The sequence below is a fragment of the Anolis sagrei genome, chromosome 3 (genome assembly GCF_037176765.1).
Source record: "Anolis sagrei isolate rAnoSag1 chromosome 3, rAnoSag1.mat, whole genome shotgun sequence".
In the NCBI taxonomy this organism is placed as follows: domain Eukaryota; kingdom Metazoa; phylum Chordata; class Lepidosauria; order Squamata; family Dactyloidae; genus Anolis; species Anolis sagrei.
The window spans coordinates 128,576,667-128,599,879 of record NC_090023.1 but is presented as its reverse complement, the minus strand read 5'-3'; the positions used below and the strand labels follow the sequence as shown (position 1 = coordinate 128,599,879).

Below are 23,213 nucleotides of genomic sequence, written 5' to 3'. Positions count from 1 at the left end.
CACAGCTGCATGATATACGGTAGACTCCTGCAGAGGTGAGAGGATCCCTCTTGTCCTTTGCTGAATGTAGCATTTGTTGGATTTTCTTAGTGGTCTGTAGTTTGTAGATTGTGTTTCTTCCTTATGTGGTCAGTGTTTCCCTTGATGAAGTTAAAAGGCCATCCAATGCTAATCAAGGTGGCCAATTGTAACATTCACACTTGCCTCAAGCAGACAAGAGTTCTTTCTCCCACCCTGGACATTCCACAGATATACAGTATAAACCTCACTTGCCCAATTTCCAAGAAACCTCACAACCTCTGAGGATGCCTGCCACGGATATGGGTGAAACGTCAGGAGAGAATGCCTCTAGAAAATTGCCATACAGCCCGGAAAACTCACAGCAACCCAGTGATTCTGGTCATGAAAGCCTTCAACAACATAAATCATAATCTTTTCCAAAAATGTTTGCACAGGAGGCTCGGAGCTTTACAGTTAGCATAACACTTGTTAAAACATTAGTCCACAGCAAGGATAAAGTTGGCTCAGGGGCAAAAAATTCAGAATAAGATGTGTGAAACTCATGATATTCAGGGCTACTGCTGGAAAGAGGACATAATGAATATTCACACAAGTTAATTAAAGGCTGCAGGTAGAATGTGCATAAAATTATTAAATACAGGGTGACATTTACAAAACCACAGGAGTAGTTAAATACCACCTTGTAGGAAGAGTATTATGTCAGGGAGTAAACTTTGAAGCTACACAAAATGTTCAGGAAATAGATCTGAGATGTTATCTCCAACAGTCAAACGGGGCCAAGAAATTTATTACTCGGATTCCAAGAAATAGCCATCTATTACGAACAGCATGGACCCCTAAGTTTAAGAAAGTATTTAAGGCTTTAAAACTTTCTGCTTCTCTGGAACTTTGAACTGTTCTTATTCCAAAAATAAGGAAAGCAAAAAGGTACGATTTGACTTTATAAAAATGTGTATGTTCCATGTTGCTTCATTTACAGGACAGCAGGAAGCCATGAACTTAAATTGAAGCATTCAGACCTGTGAAAATCTAACCACAGCCATAAATAACCCTTACACCCACTTGTGTACCTTTCAATGCCAGCCCAAATTACTGTGTGAAATACCTGTTAGCAGTAGACAGGTAAATTCATATACACACGCAATTTTAATTTTACTAAGTAAAACGAACCTCCCCATGAAAGACAGCAATAAACAACGAATGAGGATCAAGGTGCAGTAATATTTTCCAAATTTTTATTTGTTATATTAAATATTATTTCATTGTAGAATGGAATGTTGACTCCGCAAGCTATTTTTCATAGGCAACGTATTAATCATATGTTATGCACTCTTAGTTTACTTATAAATACAGAGAGTGGTAACTATTTAAAACAAGATTTAAAATATCTTGTTATATCCCAACATCTATTCTGTGTAGCCCATATCATTGCATTCTGGTGGAAGTTGTGTGCTCTCTCTATTTTTGCTGTTAACAACAGCACATTCTTGAGTTAAGAGTCAGAAACAGGAAGTGTCTTCACAGACTGGCTGTGGATCTTTTTCTCCAAATAGGTATTACATAATGAAGACAATTGGAATGATGATCAACTTCCATATTTTTCTTCAACAAAAACCATTTGCTTTCATAGGAAAGGCCAAAGGACTCATTTGATTCATGTGAACTGTTGAGGTGCTGTTCAAACTGTCTCAAGAATGCTTGCCATCTCCTTGAATTGACTGTAGAAGTTCTAAAATAGAAAGCAGATAAGTGCATATAAATATTGGCATTAACACAAGGAGATATAGTACACTGTGCTTGGTATGTACATACAAGTTTCACTTTGGCCCATTTTACACTATTTATTTATTTATTTATTTATTTATTTATTTACAGCATTTATACTGCGCCCTTCTCACCCCAAAGGGGACTCAGGACGAATTCCTGAACACATACATGGCAAACATGTAATGGCGTTAAACAGACAGGACAAATAGCACGTAGAGCATTTTTTCCCAACTTCGGTGTCATGGAGGTTGTGTCCGATTCCAGCCACTGGGGGAGTGCTGTCGCTCCATCCTCTATGACAAAGAGCCCTTGATTGCATTTTTCTTCCTTCCTTTGATTGCTGGCATTTCTGGTACTTCCTTTTCATGGTGCCATAAAATACCTCCCCAATTAAGCGGTGCCTAATTTCTCTACTCACAGCTGTTTTTGAACTGCTTAGGTGGACAGTGAGCTGGGCTGAAGGTCAGCTGCTCACTATGACTCGGGCTTCGAACTGTCAACCTTTCAATTGGTGTGATCCATTGCTGCTTGTGATTAACTAGCTGTGCTGTGTAAATTGAGATCTATCTGTGTCTGTGGGTCAGGAGAGATTTAGTGACTGGTGTTTTTCCCCTCTCTTTGAGAACTTTAGAAGAGATGGGTGTTAGAGTGGCTCAGACCCAGTTCTTTATCATTAAGGAATGTAGTTTTTCTTTTTGATGTAAAATAAACCTTTTGTGATTTTTAAGATTGGACTCTGCATCTTTGTCTGCCTAAACTCTAAATTCTTTAAAGCCACATCACACGGCAGGGAGCTTTGAGATGGTTGAACAGAAGCTCTCCAAAGCTCTAGATGCTCTTACTGCCTATTACAGGGAAAACCAGCTGATCCCTAATCCATCAAAAACACAGTCATGTGCCTTTCACCTTAAGAACAGACAAGCATCCCGAGCTCTGAGGATCACCTGGCAAGGAATCCCACTGGAGCATTGCAGCACACCCAAATACCTGGGAGTCACTCTGGACCGTGCTCTGACCTACAAGAAGCACTGCCTGAACATCAAGCAAAAAGTGGGTGCTAGAAACAATATCATACGAAAGCTGACTGGCACAACCTGGGGATCACAACCAGACACAGTGAAGACATCTGCCCTTGCGCTATGCTACTCTGCTGCTGAGTATGCATGCTCGGTGTGGAACAAATCTCACCACGCTAAAACAGTGAATGTGGCTCTTAATGAGACATACCGCATTATCACGGGGTGTCTGCACCCTACACCACTGGAGAAATTACACTGTCTAACTGGTATTGCACCACCTGACATCTGCTGGGAAGTAGCAGCCAATAGTGAAAGGACCAAGGCAGTGACATCTCCAGCCCATCCCCTGTTTGGGTATCAGCCAGCATGTCAACGACTTAAATCAAGAAATAGTTTTCTCAATGGAAGGAGAATGGTTAAAGAAAGTCCTAGAAATAAAAGAAATGGACATGCTAACCTACGCACTAAAAGACACATATGGACGCTCACTCAAAAGAACAGACTGGAACCCATTAAAGGAATACATGGAGAAAAATGCAATTCCAGGAAAATAAGAGTGGATCATAAAACAAGAGTCAGAATAAAATTACAAGGGATAAGCCAGAAATCAAAGCTGAACAGAAGAAACGAAACCGTGAACGTGGAGAAGATAGAGTTGGAAGTCAATCCCCCAAGATCCCATCCCCCCTTTCCCCCCTTGTTGCCCCTCCCCTTCCCAGATCCTACCTGCCCCCGAAAACCTAGGAAAACACCTGATAGGGAATTCCTCCCCTTATTTTCCTCACCTTCCCCATCCCCCCCCCCCCCCCCCCGGCCACACTGTTTTTAGCTATTCTGTATAACTATTAAAACCCCCTATTGTTGTATTTTGAAAAAAATTCATAATAATAATAAAAAAGAAAAGAAATAGTTTTCTAAGATCTACAGACACACTTGCTGGAACACCCCAGCAAGCGAGAGTCCAAAAGTGGCAGGCTCAAACCCAGAACCTCAAACAATGGCTGATACCAAATGAGAGACTCCCCCCTGGGCACACAGAAAACTGGGTGACTTGGAAGGCGCTGAACAGACTGCGCTCTGGCACCACGAGGTGCAGAGCCAATCTTAAGAAATGGGGCTACAAAGTGGAATCCACGACATGCGTGTGTGGAGAAGAGCAAACCGCAGACCACCTACTGCAATGCAACCTGAGCCCTGCCACATGCACAGTGGAGGACCTCCTTGTGGCAACACCAGAGGCACTCCAAGTGGTCTAAGGACATTTAATCAACTACCAAGCTTGCACATTCTGTGTTTTGTCTGTCTGTTTGTTTGTTTTTGTTAAAAATGTAATACAAATGTCTGGTTGCTGATGACACGATAAATAAATAAATAAATAAATAAATAAAGGCACTTCACACTTCGCTTGCTGTGAGCTGAATGCTCAACTATAAGTATTCTGTTTGCATTTTGGATGCTCTGCTGTTTTGGGGAGTTTTCCCTAACAAAATCCTAACGAACAACAAAAAGCCTTCATTTTCATCTGCGCCGTATTTATTTAATATGTGTTAAGGGAAGAACCCCACTTTCTGTACCTTTAACTAGAAGGCAATACATAAATATTCAAATACTTTTTCTAAGCACAAACTGCTCAGTCACAAAGAATTCTGAGTATCTCATTCTTTGATCTCAGGGAGTGTCTGAGAAGATGAAGGGCAGTAAACTAAATCATTTGTACACTTACAAAGATCTATAAAAATAGTGCATGTTTAACTATTAGCAAAATGACAGGTGTAAGGCAGGAGGGGCGTGGATTTACACATACTCTTAAAGACAGATCTAATATACAGGGTTAGTCAAAATGCATAGGCCAATAAGCCATTCAATTGAATGGCTTATTGGCCTATGCATTTTGACTAACCCTGTATATTCTTCTCAAAAAGGCAGATACAGCTAAGGTCCAACTGAACAAACTTCAGTAATTACTCCCAGTAATTGTTTTGGAGCCTTCATGTTAATATATAAGTTATTAAGTAATTTCTTAATATGCACCATGTAATTATTTATTTTTTTATTTTTATATTACTATTATTATTATTAGAAACACAACAAGATGAGTCCACAGCAGACACTCTGCTGGCAGTTGAATTGGATCACACGTCGGACACTTCCCAAGTGTCTAGGACTGTGTGATTTATCGGAGAATAACGCGTGCACATCCCAGTAAGGTGGCCTTCTGCAGCTGGCAGATGGTAATTTTGTCAGCGCCAATTGTGTTTAAGTGCAGGCCAAGGTCTTTAGGCACTGCACCCAGTGTGCTGATCACCACTGGGACCACCTTTACTGGCTTGTGCCAGAGTCTTTGCAGTTCGATTTTTAAATCCTCATATTGTGTCAGCTTTTCCAGTTGTTTCTCTTCAATCCTGCTGTTACCTGGGATTGTGACATCAAGGATCCATAGTTTTTTAACACGAGTGTGAGGTCAGGAGTATTACGCTCCAAAACTCTGTCTGTCTGAATCTGGAAGTCCCAGAGGAGTTTGGCGTGCTCATTCTCTGTAATTTTTTCCGGTTTGTGATCCCACCAGTTCTTTGTCGCAGGCAGATGGTATTTGTGGCACAAGTTCCAATGAATCATCTGAGCAACGGTGTTGTGCCTCTGCTTGTAGTCTGTTGTTGTTGTTGTTGTTATTATTATTAATTATTATTATTATTATTATTATTATTATTATTTGGTATCAGGAGTGATTTAAGAAACTGCAAGCCGCTTCTGGTGTGAGAGAATTTGCCATCTGCAAGGATGTTGCCAGGGGACGCCCAGATGATTTACCATCCTGTGGGAGGCTTCTCTTGTATCCTCAAATGAGAAGCTGGAGCTGACAGATGAGAGATTCCCCCGCTCCACAGATTCAAACTGCCAACCTTTTGGTCAGCAGTCCTGCTGGCACAAGGGTTTAAACTCACTGCACCACTGGAGGCTCCTACCTTAAAAATGACCAAAACAACTGGTTATGCCCCAGTACATGAGTTCAAATCATTAACCGGATTTGTTTCAAACCACTCAGGGCTCCTAATTTAATCAATGTAAATGTTATTTTCTTCCCATAGCATTTGTTGCACTGATTGGTGATCATGATTACATAAAGGCTGAAATCCAAAACTTAGCTCCAACTGAAGTAGACCTATTGAACCAGCAGGATTTACATAAGTGTTACCATTTAACAATTCAATGAATCTACTCTAGTTGTTAACAGCAATTGGATTTAGACTGGAGAATCAATTAAACGCATCCTGTGACATGTTATGCGGTTCATTTGTAATAGTGTCAGAATGAATGCCAGTCTTTGAAAGAAACAAGAAATATGAAAGATGACTACTAACCTGAAACTGTGAGACTGTCATTTCAAATGTTTTGCTTGTGATGCGTCCTGAAGCGTCTGCCACCTTCATTGCGATGGTAACATATGGGGATTTCAGAGATTTACAGTTGTCAGAACTGACTGCCATCCCTAGTTTCCACTGAAAATCAATAAGCTGCAAACAAAAACAGACATTTCAGAAGTTTGCTCTGGCAACTATAATCATTTAGAATTGCTAAAATACACGGCGACATGTTGCAATTCAACACCCAACTGTTGCTTGGCATTTCAGGAGTAAGACGTGCTTGTGAGCTTCTCTCCCCTTATATACCAATCAGTTTCCTTTCTTCATTTCCTGGATCACAGCAATCCAAGATTTGCCAATTCAGATATTTTGTGAGCCATACCAGTGTCATTTGGGAGGAAAAACCCAGATTTTTACAAGATTTTAGAAAAATAATAACTCCCAGAGAAAATTGAATAGAGAAAGACCCCAATCCTTGTAAACACAGTTCATTACCTAATTTTTAACTGAGCAGCTGGTGAGTTTGGCTATTATTCAAAGACATTTTCGTCACAACAGTATCTATCCTATAGAAGAGGAACAAGATGATGACAATGATGACAAATTTCTGAGGAACCCCAAGGTCTCCTTGGGTACAGCTTCTAAGTCACTGTACATTGTTCAACATGGAAAATCTCCATTCTTCACACAATTCAGATTTTTTTTCATATTACTCAAAATCTATTTCTAAAATATGTTCATAAAAATTAAGAAGTCTGATAAATTAAGTGTCTTCTGCTCACTGAACTATTTCCTTTGTGCTCTCATCCCAGTGGTTGCAATATATTTTGTAAACTACAGTATCATTTACTTCCCATTTCTCTTCATAAAGCTCTTCCCCATCTGCAAATATATGTGTGCCAGGAGACACAGCCATTTAATTTAGTTGAGTTAGTAATTCTGTTGGCATAATGATTAAACAAATCTTGAAATATATGCCTTAGGTTTTAGGTCTCAAACTGAGTCCATGAACCTAGCTAGTCTATCCCCAGGCAAACATATTGTTACCTTTTCTGAGGCAAGGAGCAATTAGAATCTGACTACACATTTGCTGCAAGTGTGTAGCAAAATGATTACAAGCATAAACTAGTTTCACTGAGCTGCAGAATTCAATAGCAGAGCAATCCAATACAGTAAAACTCCACTCTCCATCCTAATGTATTTAAACATATCAGATTCTCTGTCCTGGAGTGTGTGGACAAACACACACACATGCAGAGTTAGGACTGATTTTTAATATATGTGGATTTCTTTAGAGCAGTGGTTCCCAACCCATGGGCCGCCACCCACAGGTGACCCTTGAGATCTAAAATAAGATCCATAAATAGTGCTTATGAGGGATCGAGAGAGGGAAGGAGAGGGAGAGGAGGAAGGAAGGAAGGCTGCTGTGCTCGCCAGCACTTTCTTGGCCTTGGGAAGTTTCCCAGGGCAAGGCTGAGAAGACTTACCTGGTGGCATGTACGAGGGAGCAAGAGAAAGAAAGACAGCCCCCAAAGTTGTTGTTATTGTTATTATTATTATTATTAGCTCCCATTGCCAAACACAAGAGTTGTAATGGGAAAGCAGCCCTTTGTAAGATCATGTTTAGTCGTCCCCCCGTCCCGCCCAAAGTAGTAGTAGTAGTAGTAGTAGTAATAGTAGTAATAGCCATTGGGGACAGTTTCTTGGGTCTCGCGCTTCGCTTCTTGTATTTTTTCAACTCCAGCCTCCTCCCCTTCTTTTTTTTTTAAACACGAGCATTAACAAAATCAAAGGATAACACAGCCCAACCAAAAAAAAAAATTCTTGGTGTCTTTATTTTTAGGCTTGTTCCTAGGATTATTTGGGGTGCTGATTCAGAAAATTGCATTGCATAGACCACATCAGCTCAAGATTATTAAATATGGTTTTCTGTGAGCAAGGAAATGATGACTACTGGATGGCATATGTTCTGTATTAGAAACTAGAGCTGATGTGGTCTGTCCAATGCAATTTTCTGAATCAGCACCCCAAATAGCCAAACCAAATCTAAAGTTGGCCAAAAACTGATTTGTAACGCTTTTGGTACTAATGTTGTAGAATGGTCCCTGATCAAAGTGGTCCCTGGTCGAAATGGTCTTTGGTCTAAAAAAGGTTGGGAACACTACTTTAGAGGATCTTTAAAGTACAGTGTCAGGTAATAGTCCATCTGGATAATTGTGAATTTCAACAATATTTAACATACAAGTTTAAATATACTGATCAACAGGCTGTTTATGAAAATAGTTTTGTTCTAACAAGAAGTAGTTGGCCAGTGCTTCTTAAATTTTGATCTTATAGTTACATTCAAATTCCAGAAGACTTTAAAGTATAATCCAAGAGCGGTATTTTTTTCCCCTCTAGTACATGCAGGCAATTACTTACTGTTCAAAATGTTCAATACATCTAGATATTTTACTCTAAAAAAGGTATTTTAAGAGTAGCCTTTTATCTAAAAGAACTGTTTACCTGTCCAACAGCTACCATATGTTTTGCATCTTCTGCTGCTGTAAGGGAGCTTCCCTGTTCACTCCAAACATGCCGAATAACCTGTATAGCTTGTTTTGGCAGGCCACCAGCTGCACCGCTTAGTTTGGTGGACAATTCTTCAGATGAGAGTTCATTTTTTGCTGCTGTGCTATATAACAAAATGAGAGCGGGGAGAAAGGAGGGCTCTGAACAGCTTGATTTTACATTAAAAATATTGGCCTTTTAAAGTTTTCTTTTGTCAAGAGAGATGAAAGCTTAATTTAGCACTTGTTTAAAGTCCATTACTCTAAAAACCTTTCCATCATAAAAAACACATTTTTATCTTGATACTAAAAAAATCTCTATGCCTTTTAAAATAATCTTGTAGCCTAATGCAGAATGTTAGAGCAGCCTTCATTGTTCAGCCTGAACAAACAGATGCATTAAAACCTGCATTAAACACTTGCATGCAAATACGAGTTGCAAGTAAAGATCAATTACAGAGATCAGGTGTTTTTCACAAAAGCTTTTCTGTTATTATAGATCTTCTTCTTGAAATAATTCAGTTTTGACACCACTGCCTCTGTTTATCAGCTGTCTAGGGACCTAACCCATGACACTCTAGTCACCAAACGATTGGGAAAGCATATGCATTTCGAATGTCTATGTGCCTGTTTATGTACGCACATGTTTTTCAGATAGCTTTCATTTAGATTAGATTTGGTAACAAGCAGCACCTAGCTGCTCTGAAAGGTATCCTTTTTACTGTGAAACATTTAGCACTTGTTTAAAGTCTTGTAGGACCTTAGTTGCAGTAGTAAAAACAAAATAGCATGTGGGAAGCAAGGCTGCATATATTTAAATTAGGCTGGATCAACACTGACAGTTTGAGCTGCATTATATAGACAGGGTAGACCCAGATAATGCAATTTGCAACAAACAAAATTATAGGAGACCACACTGACAATATGATGCAGCTCAAACTGCATTATATGGCAACATAGATGCAGCCAGACTTCCATTCTTCTGTATTTTATTAACACAGCACAAAAGAGGAGACATTAGAAAAACATTTGTGTCAGGAGCGACTCGAGAAACTACAAGTCGCTTCTGGTGTGAGAGAATTGGCTGTCTGCAGGGGCGTTGCACAAGGGACCCCCTGATGTTTTAGCTTCCTGTGGGAGGCTTCTCTCATGTCCCTGCACAGGGAACTGGAACTGACAGTCAGGAGCTCACCCCGCTCCCTGGATTTGAACCGCCGACCTACTGGTCAGCAGTCCTGCTGGCACAAGGATTTAACCCATTGCACCACCGGGGGCTCCTACCTTAGAAATTACTAAAGCAACTGGTTGTACCTCAGTAAATGAGTTCAAATCATTAAACTGATTGCTCCAAACCAGGCTAAAATTTCCCTTCAAAATGTCTTTACTGGGGAAGCAGAAACCAGAATCATAAAATATTTTTAATTTACAGAAGCATGGGTAACAATACAATTTTAGAAAAATGGTGGGAGAATGAAGGTAAAGTTCTTAAATTTATTAGTGCAAAAGGCTTCCTTCTATGCCATTTTGTTACACAGAGAAGAAAGTGTTAGGGTCACACTTCTTCAACCATTAAACTGGTAGGAGGGGTGGCTTTTGCTTACCTGAATACGAAGGAAATAGCATTCACGACCTTTGCCAGGTCACTAGCAGCTATTTTAATCCCAGCTGCTTGAAATCTCTAGGAAAGAAACACAATTCATTGGGTTGCAACATAAGACAAATTAGAAAAGTGGTTGCTATCTGCCAAAAAATGCCCGAAATCCAACTGAAAGTCCCAACTGGAGTAGATAATTTTAATAAATTATTGAATTTTATGTAACTATTCAGCAACAATTTATTGGGTGTACTAGCAACTTAACTTAGAGCAAAACTGTTTTAATTTTGCTGTTAGCAATTCACCTTACCTGACATAGCTCAATTGTATTTACAGCTGGGATCTGACATTGCAGGTATCTGATAATTTGTTCACACTAAAAAAAAAGAAGAAGAGAGAAACAATTTCCACTGGTTAAAAAACTGTAAGTGTAACTAGAACAAAGGCTTATCCTGGAAAGCCACCGTAATCCTGTGCTTACATTTGATCAGTGAAACGATGGCAGATGATTTCCCACTTTGTACATACCTAATTCTGGAGGTCATATTTAAAAGTTGGCTTCTGAGTCAGAAAACCCACACAGTGTTAGCACTGTGCGAAAATTAAAAGCTGACAATGTGCTAATTGTCGGCTTCATAGCAGGAAAGAAACTTGCCTGCATATCTAGTACACTAATAATCAAGTTGATTGATTAATTAATTAATACAATTGTTGCAGTACTTAAAGCAATTAGTCTTTTAAGGAGCCGTGGTGGCACAATGGGTGCCAGCTGAACTGATCTGAAAGTCGGCGTTTCAAATCTGCAAGACAGAGTAAGCTCTTGTCTGTCAGCTCTAGCTTCCCATGCAGGGACATGAGAGAAGCCTCCCACAGGATGGGAACACATCCGGGCATCCCCTAAGCAACGTCTCTGCAGACGGCCAATTCTCTCATACCAGAAATGACTTGCAGTTTCTCAAGTCACTTCTGACACTACTAAAAAAAAGTTGAGAATTAAAGGCCTTTTTTGGCAACTTTATCTCTTTTAGAATTACAATTAATTTAGAAATAATAAAGGTGTCCTATCTTCTGTTATAAGCTCTGTTTTTCATATGTAACCCACAAAATGACCTCATAATGACATTTTATGAAAGTTTAATCTGGTTTATCTAAAGGGTAAACAGTCAACCTAAATTATGCCAATCAGTTAACAATTGTAAATGTATATTTTAACTACCATATGAAGGATTCTGACAATCAAACAATCTAACACCTATTTTAAAAAAACCTTTGGCTTCCAATAAAATATTTTACAAGCCATGAAAGTGTTTGGTTTTTTTTAAATAAAAGGCAAAAATTCAAATAGCAATTCCAATGATTTTCAGGAGATTTTCCTTTCAGAAACTACCAATTCATCCATTCCAGTTTATCAATTCATGAAATTACCCATTCATGCCATTGTATTATAACACCATCCACTTACATGATGAAAAAATAACAAATGAACAATACCATCCACATGTAGGTTCGATCCAAAAAAAGGGGCAAAGCAAAAAACAGAAAAAGGAGCTATAGAAGCATGGTAAATTGGAGGAGAAAATGTGTAATTCTATCATCTGTTATACTGGCTGAAGTTACAGTGAGATGCAGGATATTGTAATGGCTTGTAATGAGGACAAGCAGGTTGGAGAGGCAAGAGATGATACACTGATTGTTCTTTGGATGAGAAAACAGCACTTACTGGGAGATAGGAGAAAGGAAATTGCAGGGAGAGGGAGAAACAGTGAAAAGAAATGAGATTTTGAGATTGATGCTGGGTATCACCTGTACCTTGAATCCATACCAGATTGACAGCCGATGCTATTCCTTGTGTAATATGCTACAGTCAGCAATCTAGTTGCTGCATTTTCAACTAACTGCAGTTCCAAGTTGAGTTCCAAAATAGTTCAGTATTGAACACATTGCAGTGGTCTAACCAGGACCTGTTGTGACTATATTATCCATTTTTTCAGAAAGACTTTAGCAAATAAAGAAGCTGAACCTAGACTTTGTGCCTCCAAGCCAGAGTCCATCTGCTTTCCTATATGAGAGGCAGATTTAAGAGTACTTCCGAATTATGTACTGTATTTAGGAGAGCTCACCCCCATCCAGGACAAATAACTTGCCAATTCGGACATATGGGAGTCACCTGCCCGAACCCCTATCATACTGAATTCAGGTTCACTTTACTAAAGCTGGATCTACATTACCAAATAATGCAGTTTTGGGATGCAGTTTAACTGCATTGAACTGGATTATACGATATTATGGCATATATTCCAGTTCAATGCAGTTAAACTTCAATGACAAGTAGAGAAGACAAGACCAAGCCTCCAAACCACTAATCACCTCACCTAGCAGTATAGGTAGTAAGTTTTGGTCACATAACCTTTAGGAAAATGGCACTCATAACCATTTGGGAAAACCAGGAATCTCCTGGGAAGGGTTAAAACTTGCTTGAGTCAACTTTCTCCTTAGTGGTAAATTCATGCAGGGCAATTAGGTTTCTCAGTTCTAAGACTGAAATACCTAGATAAATATACGGTATTTTGAATGTTAATTTCAAAGATGGTATGTTTCTATGTATTATACAATAAAAAATACAAAAAAAGATATATCTTTGATATATCTATTTCCAACAGTAAGCAGGGAAGCTATATATGTATATCGAGTTCCGAGGGCGAGGCAGAAGCAAGGAGAGATTTAAAAGCACCACACACCTTTTTTTGCTAGCTACCTCTGCTTTGCAATCTCTCTTGATTGACTGCCTCTCTCCCGAGAGGGAGGGTGAAACCCCCTTCCACAGTCCATCGTTGCCAGGAGATGGGATTAGAACGCCGCTCTGGGCAATGGCAACCATTTATAAACTGGGAAGCAAAAACTCGCAAAACAGCGAGTCCATGGAAAGCGAACTGCAAAGTAGCGAAGGAACACTGTACACCCTTCAAGACCTTGGGTTACAACTCCAACTACACCTTCCCATTGGTGGCTGGTGGAATTGGGAGAGTTAGAACAGAACAACTGGAAGGCTTTAGGTTGAGAAAGGTTGCTTTCAAAATAATACTGTATTATAATGTGATCCCTTATTTTTCTTTTGCGGGACTAATTTCTAGGAAACAAATGACCAAATAATATAAGATAGATAACACAGTGACATTTTACATATTTTATAATGCAGTGGGATTTAAAATGAAATAGCGACAGATGTTACTTACTAGTTCTGCAAACAGATCCTGTGGTATTGTCTTAATTGTTTCAGTTGTGTTACCAAAATCTATAACACAGAGACATTCAGCAGTTAGGAATAAACATTTTCACACATTGGGTTGCTTTGAGTTTTCCGTGATGTATGACCATGTTCCAGAAGCATTCTCTCCTGTCATTTCACCCACATCTATGGCAGGCATCTTCAGAGGTTGTGAGGTCTGTTTGTTGGAAACTAGGCAAGTGAGTTTTATATATCTGTGGAATGTCCAGGGTGGGAGAAAAAACTCTTGCCTGCTTGAGGCAAGTGTGAATGTTGCAATTGGCCACCTTGATTAGCATTGAATGGTCTTGTAGCTTCAAAGCCTGGCTGGTTGCTGCCTGGGGGATCACTCTCAAACAACACTAAAATAAATAGGGGAATTCCAGACAAGAATCAATCAGGGCCAGATAACACCTCCCAGCAAAGGATCCCCCAGATCCGAAGCTTTAAAAAATGGTTGGAGTTACACTTTAAAAATGGACCTGTTTTGACTCACATATAAACTCAGCTTAAAAGCAAACTTACAGAACCTATCTTGTTCGTAACTTTGGGACTGCTTGTATTTGTAACAGTGGAAGGGGCCTTTTCATGTCTTCTTCCACTATTTTTCTAACAGCAGCAACAGCAAACAGACAGGAAAAGGCTAGTTGCACATTGTGGCTGACTGTTGTCACCATACGCTAGCATGGATTATTTAAACATTTTGTGGCTTTTCATATCATTCCTTTTTGTCATATTGCCTACTGAATACAGTTGCCTTTACAGGCTTGGAATTCCAGCCAAATTCTAGGATTACCTAGGAACACAGTCCCCATCTACACTGACCATTTAATGCAGTTTCAAATTGATATTGAAGAAAGTGGTTTTGCTGCACAGTGGTTTTGGGGCATGGATGACGATTACGCAAACCACGGCGCACTTTAAGAGCTTTCTTTCAGGCTCTTTTGCAGGAGTTTATTGTCTGGCAATCTCAGTTTGAGCTGCAGTATCTTTGAACTCCACCAAATGGTTAGTCTACTTCCTAATGGAGGCTTGTAGTTTATTGACATTTCTGACTTTGGATTGGCCGGATTCTGTCATCTGAGCTACAACCATCTGTTGTAAATGGACTGAAAGTATTGGCAAGTTAAGACAAATATACATATATATAGGGACGGTGGTGACATAGCACGTAAAACTGCTAAGCTGCAGAACTTGCTGATCTGAAGATTAGCAGTGAGCTCTCGTTGCTAGCCCCAGCTTCTACCAACCTAGCAGGTCGAAAACATGCAAATGTGAGTAGATCAATAGGTACCGCTTCTGCGGGAAGGTCCATGCAGTCATGGTGGCCACATGACCTTAAGAGGTGTCTCTGGACAATGCTGACTCTTTGGCTTAGAAATGGAGATGAGCACCACCCCCAGAGTCAGGCATGAGTAGAGTTAATGTCAAGGGAAAACCTTTACCTTGATTTTAAGACAAATCTAAACTTGAAGGGATTTATTTCTACAAAATTGTTTTCATGCCATTATCATGCAATTTTTGGGTGAAATAAATGTCAGTTATGTATTGAGTTTAAACTGCAAAATCACTCACCTGAGAAAACTAAGGAGGCCCTCCTTTCCAACAACATGCACTTTCCCCTGTGCTAAACTAAAAGCCTACCCCACTGTTCATTCTTTTTGGGCTCCCCTCAATTCCTTTTTTTTCTACCACGCCCAGGGTTTTATCATTTTATCTCATCCATTTGGCTTGCCTATTTTGTTCGATTTTATATTGTGTTAATTTGTTTTATTTATTTTATTCTGCTACTGTATGTATTTTATTCTGATGCTGTCTGCATTCTGTATTTTATTTTGCTGTATTGGATCTTTGGGCTTGGCCTCATGTCAGCTGCCCTGAGTCCCCTTTGGGGAGATGGTGGCAGGGTATAAATAAAGAGTATTATTTATTTATTTACTACATTTGTATACTGCCCCTCAGCCCAGAGGCGACTCAAAGCAGTTAACAATAGGCAACAATTCAATGCCAAAACAGTAACAATTAAACAATCATAAAATACTATTAAAACACTATTATTATTATTATTATTATTATTATTATTATTAAAACTATTAAACTTGAAGGCACTTGCACAGATAAGACACATTAAATTGAATATAAACCACCGCAGACTAACAGGAATAGGATCAGTTTGTAAACATTGTCAATACTGATTGTAGAGGTATGGATGTCACATCACAGTTATTTCCAAATTAAGGAAGTGATGCCGTGAGTGATTGCTTAGAAAGAAACTCCTCTGAAATCCAGCAAACACAATCAAATGTTCGGCTGTAGATGGTCAGTAGCCACAAATTAACAACACGCAATAAATTGAAGAACTGACACACAGCCATATAACCCATAATATCAAGGCAGAAAATGCTTTGAACTGGGTTATCTGAGTCCACACTGCTATATATTCAGGTTCAAAGCACATAATGTGGAATTTTTTTTCAGCTGTGTGGAAGGGGCCCTAGAAAGCAGGAAGAAAGGTCATGAAGTTCTTTTTCCAGCAGTTTAGGAAATAATAGCTACTAACATGCCCTATGCTCACAGTAGTTACTACACTTTAAGGCTTTTGGACTCCAACTCCCAGAAGCCCCTTCCAGCTTGGCCTACTGTCAGGAATTCTGGGAGTTGAAGTCCAAAACCCCTGGAGGGCGTTGAATCAGCATTAGCTCCCTTGATTACTCTGTATCTCACTCTTGGGCAATTGTGCAAAGAGCACAGCCTAATCCCTTCCTTTCCCTCTCAGCTCTGCTTCTGCATTATTTCTGTAGCGCTTTCATCCCAAGTGCGGCTCCTGTGTTCTTAAACCAATTGGCTCATTGGGAAACTTACCCCAGGGCTCGGCCAGCGCCCCTCCCGTCCCCGCAGCCATTGAGGTGAAGGACGCGCCCCAACTCACCGCCCTCTGCCCTGATTGGTCAGCCTGAAACCACGCCTACTCGCGCAGAGCAATCGTATCCTTCCGAACTTTTCCTGCCATCCAATCAGGAGCTACATTCTCTTTCCTTCCGTGATTTCTGATTTGGTGATGTCAGAAGGCTACTTCCGCCCTTCTGTGTCGCTAGTATTGAGTCCCGATTGGCTGCTTTGGCCCAAGGGGAGAAAATACCAGCTGCACGCCTCTTTGAATAATTCTAGGGAAAGGCAGTCCTGATATAGCTCAATGATACGGCATGCTGGGATTTGTGTTTTGGTGAGGCACCAGCATTCTTTGGCAGCAAAGGCTGAAGGCATAGCAGAGCTACAACTCCCATGACTCCCTAGCATTGAGCCAAGTGGTGTCAAACTGAATTCTTTCTGCAGTGTAGATGCCCCCCAGTGGTGACTTTTGTGTTTCTTTGTGGATTTATCCACACTTATATGGATACCATGTTAGATGCTTTCCAAATTGAGTGTTACTTTGATAATTGTCCAAAGTTCTCGCTGAAATTCTAACACAGGCTCTTGATAGAAGCAGAAGTGGGAAACTCATCAGGAAATCTTGATAGACCCCATACTTGACAGCTTGCATTTGGATGTCACCCAATTTGCACTGCCCATTTCCATTCAAAATTCAAAACTGAAGCCTGCCAATAAGAAACCAGACAGTAAATTTAGAACTCCCCAACCCAGAAAAAGGTCAGCAAAACATGTTTTGGTCTAATAGTAGGGCCTCACTTTATCTACCATCAAAGGGCCGGCAGAACGTTGGATAAGGGGAAATGTTGGATAATAAGGAGGGATTAAGGAAAAACCCAATAAATGTCAAATTACATTATGATTTCACAAATTTAGTACTAATACATCATGTTTTGCAACAAACTGACTGAAAAAGCAGTTCAAAACACAGTAATGTGGTGAAGTAATTACTGTAGTTATGAATTTAGCACCAAAACAGACAAGGGTTCTTTTTTTCTCCCACCCTGGACTTTATTCCAGGCAGGAGGCAGACTGCATTGGATAATATAGAATGTTGGATGAGTGAAGGTTGCATAAGCAAGACTACTGTACATTGTGGGAAATGTTCCACAAGGCAGAAAACTTGAACTATAACTAAGGATAGCACAATACTAGCTAAAGGCATCAGGTCCTATGTGATGAAAAATTCCTTCGGGAGGGGCCAATGCTCATCCAGGAATTGTAGGAATTGCCTCTTCGCAGGCTTACCTTCAGGAGGATGCCTCACAAAAGAGACTCTCCATATCCCACCACAGATCTTGCCAGCGCTGGTGACAGGCATTGAATGCCATACTTCATTCATCAGCTCCCATTGTCATAAGGCACAGGACCCAACCAATTAACACAAGGATTAAGCCACAGGATGAGCCAGGTTGAAGCTGGAGAGTTATCTTCAGGCAAGCATACTCTCTTTCTAAGTCACTTCTCCATGCTGATAAATCTGTGGATAATGAAACAAGGCAACCTGTATTTATAGAAAGCACATACACATTCTCTCACGTGGGAACCTCCCCCCTGTTTTGGAAAAATTGGGAAATATAGGTAAATCCTTCTCTTAGTTTGAAAATACCTTTTTCTATTACTAATGGCCCATGTCCTACTAGACTCACAGAAATTGATAGCCTGCTGTAACACATGTCAAAATTAATTCTTCCTCTTGATATTTTGTCTGTTGGCAGGAATGGACTGGATGAGGGTAAAGAAAGTGAGGGGTCATCCAGACAACACAGAAGTGCTCCTGGTCAGTCACAAGGCAGGTCAGGAACAGGGACCAAACTTGTGCGGGATAGGACTCAACCAGGTGATATCACACAAAGAAGGGCTTCTCCGGCTCTTTCAAATAAGTTTCTGATCTGAAACAGAAGATTCAAATATAGCTTGTGTTATTTAAAACAGAAGACTAGAAGATAGTTCAGGTCCTTGGAGATGCAAGACCTGAACCTGGCTTGCGATCTGTCCAAGATACAACTGAACAACAGACAAGCAGCAGCAATGATCTATGAATGGGACACCATGGAAACCACTCTTCCAAGTTCTGAAACTGTTTAAAATCTTGTCAATAACTCAAAACATAATATAGAAAGATCAAAGACAGATTCCACCCTAGACACTGGGGCCTTTGAAAAAGTAGGGAGCTTCTGGTCCCCCAGATACTTAGGAATAGTATTTGCTTACCATCGGACATCAACACTAACAGTGGAGCAATGTATTATTTTTTTAAAAAATAGGGAGCAACTCAGCAGTCCCTTGTGGCGACTAGTTCAATATACATTAAAATCCGTAATAACATAACAATACCTGATGGCTTCTTTTTGAAATTGGGTACCATCCTTCCACTCTCAACTGAAACTAACAGATATTGTTGTGTCAGCTGTAAAGGTACTTTCAGGCATTATCCCAAGGCACCACAAGGAGGAGATATTAATGACTCCAAGCTTTTGAATAACACACTGGGTGTTCAGCTTGCAAACTGCCCTGAAAGGATGAAGATGGCAAGTAGAAGTCGCCTGCACCTTTTTGTCTTGGAGGCATGATGCTTCCAGACATGGGTCACGAACATTATACAGTTGCTGATATATGGAGTGTGGGAAAATTAACAAATCACCCCCAAAGCTGAAATGTGGGGGAAGTTTCTCTATGAGGTCAGCTGAAAGGTGAAAACCCTTGTGGCCCATCTTGGCATAAATCATATATTTGATACAGTATATACATTTGATATATATAGGAATAGGACAGAGTCGAAAGGTTACAAAATAAGCAGAAAGTTATGGAGAAAGATACATTCATTGAGGGATTCGAAACAATATAGTTTTTGTGTAGGAGTCACTGCTGTCTTTCTGTTTCTCATCTTCACTTATACATATCAAGACATATCTACAGGCTTTTAATAAAACACACACACACACAAAGAAACCAGACTTCATGGGAGAGTTGTGGTTGTTTGTCTGTCTGCCAATATTCTTCTCTTCAGAAATTGTGGAAGTTTAGAGAGAAAGGGGGGGGGGGGGGAGAATAAAATCATATTTTATTTCGGTGCCTTTAGGAATATTACCAATCATCCAGGCATGGGTAGGGGTGTGCTGTGTTCGACAACACATCTATACTGTAGATTCAACACAGTTTGAGACCCCTTGAACTGCCATGGGTCAATGCCATGGAATCCTGGGAGTTGTAGTTTTATTAGGTCTTTAGACTTTTCTGTTAAAGAGCACTAATGTGTCGCCAAACTACAATTCCCAGGATTCCATGGCATTCCAACATAGCAACTGAAGGTAGTGTCAAACTGCATTCATTCTACAGTGTAAATGCAATCTTAGACTATTTTTTGCTGGGTATCACTTTGTACAAAGCATTATCATTTCTCCTTCCTCGAACTACAATTATAATGCAACTGAATCAATTAACTGTTGCTAGAAAATAACAATTCAAACTAAGTAGTTATTGGTAACCATTGATAGAAAACTCTGACAGACTTCTGCTACATATATAACTGCACCCAAATTAATTGAGCAACTGTTCGCTTATTGCACAGTAAGGCCTCTTCGACACTACCATATAAAATTCAGATGATCTGCTTTGAACTCTGTTATATGGCAGTGTGGACTCATATCATCTAGTTCAAAGCAGACAATGTGGATTATCTGCTCTGATAATCAGGATTATATGGCAATGTGGAAGGGGCCAAGAAATGAAAACTCAGTGGATGATCTTGACCACTTCACACACTCTCAGCCTCAGAGGAAGGCAATGGCAAACCTCCCCATAAGAAAGCCAGTAATAAATTATTCCAGAACATTGACATTTGTTTCCTGTCTTCCCAAGAGATTTGCAGGATTTTTCAAAGGCAACAATTATGGAATTTTCCAGAGGTCAAGAGTGAACTTTAAAAATGTTATTTTATGGTTTACACTTCTTGAACTATATTCAGAACAGTGAATCAATACTAGATCTTTGTCACTGATGCCTGTAACACATCTGCTGATTTTATATCTTTCATTTAAATTCTGTTCCTAGGATCCAAAAGATTCCATGCCTTTGGGCCCTTTCTGCTCTGCCATATAATCCAGATTATCAATGTAGATAATCCACATTATCTGCTTTGAACTGAGGCTCCTTCTATACTGTTCTTCTATCCCAGGATCTGATCCCAGGTTATCAGCTCTGAATTGGATTATATGAGGGCCCTTTTACACAACACCTAAAATGAGAAGTTAACAGGTTAAAAGGGAGGGGTGGCTACATGATACTAGTGGTAAATTTGTGCAGATTTGCTGCAACGGACAAAAGCACGAGTTAAAAAGGTCCCCTTTTATCTTGATTCTGGCCAGAAAATGTGGATATATGCATCACTGTATATCCCTGATTTCCTTCCTACCCCCATGGAGACTTCTTCAGTGGACATCCACATTAAAAATGCCTGAACAGCTGATTACCTGATTAGGATGTGAAACAGACACATAGCTGGTTTGAAGGAAGTACGAAGTGAGAGAAATTAGAACTCCCTGAAACTTTCTATTTTAAACTTTATAATATTAAACAGAGCTTGAATAAACAATTGGGGGAAAAGAGAGTTCAAGTTCAAGTTCACTTTATTACGGTCAATGACCAGCTCATGAAGAGGGGGAAGTGAGAAATCTGGCGGAAGTGTTATTTAAAAAATTCACTTTGTTATGTGCTGAACTTCATATGTGCACATGCAAATCTGCTTGTATTTATATTAAAATATTCACAAGTGCACATATACAGACCACTGCATAACAGAGGGATTAAAATAACAACTTCCAGCAGATATCCCTTGTCCGCCCTCCATCTTGTTCTGATACAGAGGAAACCTGTGACTGACAGGTCTGTGTGGGGACCTGAAATCAGGTCCCAGGATTTTTTACTCCACCTTTACAAACTGGAAGCACCCCAAGTCTGGAAGCACCCCAAGTCTTCACTACCAGATAATCTGGGATAAACAGATAATCTGAGATCAGATCCTGGGATATAGGGCAGCGTAGAAGGGGCCCAAATTATACGAGTCTACAATGTCATAAAATCCAGTTCTAATTAGATAATCTGGATTTTATATGGCAGTGTAGGGCCCCTTCTACACTGCCATATAATCCACATTATCAAATCAAATATTCCAGATTATCTGCTTTGAACTGGATTATATGAGACTACACTGCCACATAATCCAGTTCAAAGCAGATACTGTGGATTTTATTTGACAGTGTAGAAGGGGCCTTCTGAGTCTACTGTAATACCATGTAATACAATACCTCTTGGAGATACATCCTGCTCAGATAGTATAGCAAACACTGACGTTTCTGGTTTCTTATACACTGCAATATAATCCAGATTAGCAAAGTAGATAATCTACATTAGCTGCTTTGAACTGGGTTATGAGTCTACATTGCCATATAATCCAGTTCAAAGCAGATAATTTGGATTTTATACTAAATGCCCTCTGTGGCATTTAGCAAAGCTGTGTACATTGTTGACACAAAAATCTTAACATAATACAAAGAATACATTCCATAGGTTACCTGACATCTGATATCTGACACATACACACTCACTGTGTTAAGGCCGCCAAATACGAAAGGTGGAGACATTCCCACACATCTGGTTACAGTCATTGGAAAGCCATAATTGGTTTTGATTCCTTGATGTGTCACTTCACTCCATGCTTGAAGTGTGCCTCTTTCCTGCACATTTCACCTGCTGTTACAAACACCACTGTCACCTGCCGTGACTCAGCCCTGATGTAGAGCATGTCACCTGGGGAAGCTGATAAAGTATCAAAAAGATTGCTGGCATGTATTAATTAAAATGGATCCATTAAAAATGAATCGTCAGGAGGAAGTCCTGCTGTCAACAGCTATTACCCAGGACGATCAGGTAATGCAGCCTTCTGGTCAGTATTGACTACTGGAAACTGAGACAAATGACAGAGGTTGAATCATTTATTAAAAGCACATCTGATTCCTTTGGAAAGTATTGCCTAATGACAATGATTAGCTAATTCAAAACGTGGCATGGATACCTTTGGTTTAGTCACATTTGTTGCTGTTGAGTGCCTTGAAGTAATTTCCCACAACAATAGGAGACTTGGCAAGATCTATTCAGAAAAGGTTTCCCATTGCCTTCCTCTGAGACTGAAAGAATGTGACTCCCAAGCCCCTTCTACACTGCTATATAATCCAGATTATCAACACAGATAATCCACATTATCTGCTTTAAACTGGATTATCTCAGTCTACACAGCCATGTAATCCAGTTCAAAGCAGATAATCTGGAGTTTATATGGTGTAATAGAAAAGGATTCATGACTGAGCAGGGATTTGAACCCTGGTCTCTGGAGTCACATTAGTTTTATCTTAAAATTAGCTCTAGCATGAATAGGAACAATATCTTGTTTTAACACTATATAGGAAAATGAATTACAAAGGCCCCTTCTTCACTGCCATATAAAATCCACATTATTTGTTTTGAACTGGATTATATGGCAGTGTAGACTCATATAATCCAGTTCAAAGCAGATAATGTGGATTATCCGTTTTAATAACTGGCTGTATAGAGGGGGCCATAGAAAGCAATGCCTGCATAGTCAAAAGCAACATACCTGTGTAAAAGACTCATATTTTTGTCATGCTCTGCTTGTGAGATTATAAAACTAAT

General features: G+C 39.8%; 1 protein-coding gene across 1 annotated transcript; it reads right to left on the bottom strand.

The window, feature by feature from the left end:
* Positions 1–1,234: 1,234 nt before the first annotated feature.
* COMMD6 (COMM domain containing 6) lies at positions 1,235–16,525 on the bottom strand. The gene is made up of 7 exons (XM_060769426.2): positions 16,440–16,525; positions 13,546–13,604; positions 10,623–10,688; positions 10,320–10,396; positions 8,675–8,843; positions 6,167–6,319; positions 1,235–1,750 (listed from the first exon to the last, which is right to left on the bottom strand). Exons 1-7 carry the CDS (start codon positions 16,477–16,479, stop codon positions 1,700–1,702), a joined length of 615 nt encoding a protein of 204 aa, XP_060625409.2. The 5' UTR covers positions 16,480–16,525; the 3' UTR covers positions 1,235–1,699.
* Positions 16,526–23,213: the final 6,688 nt, after the last annotated feature.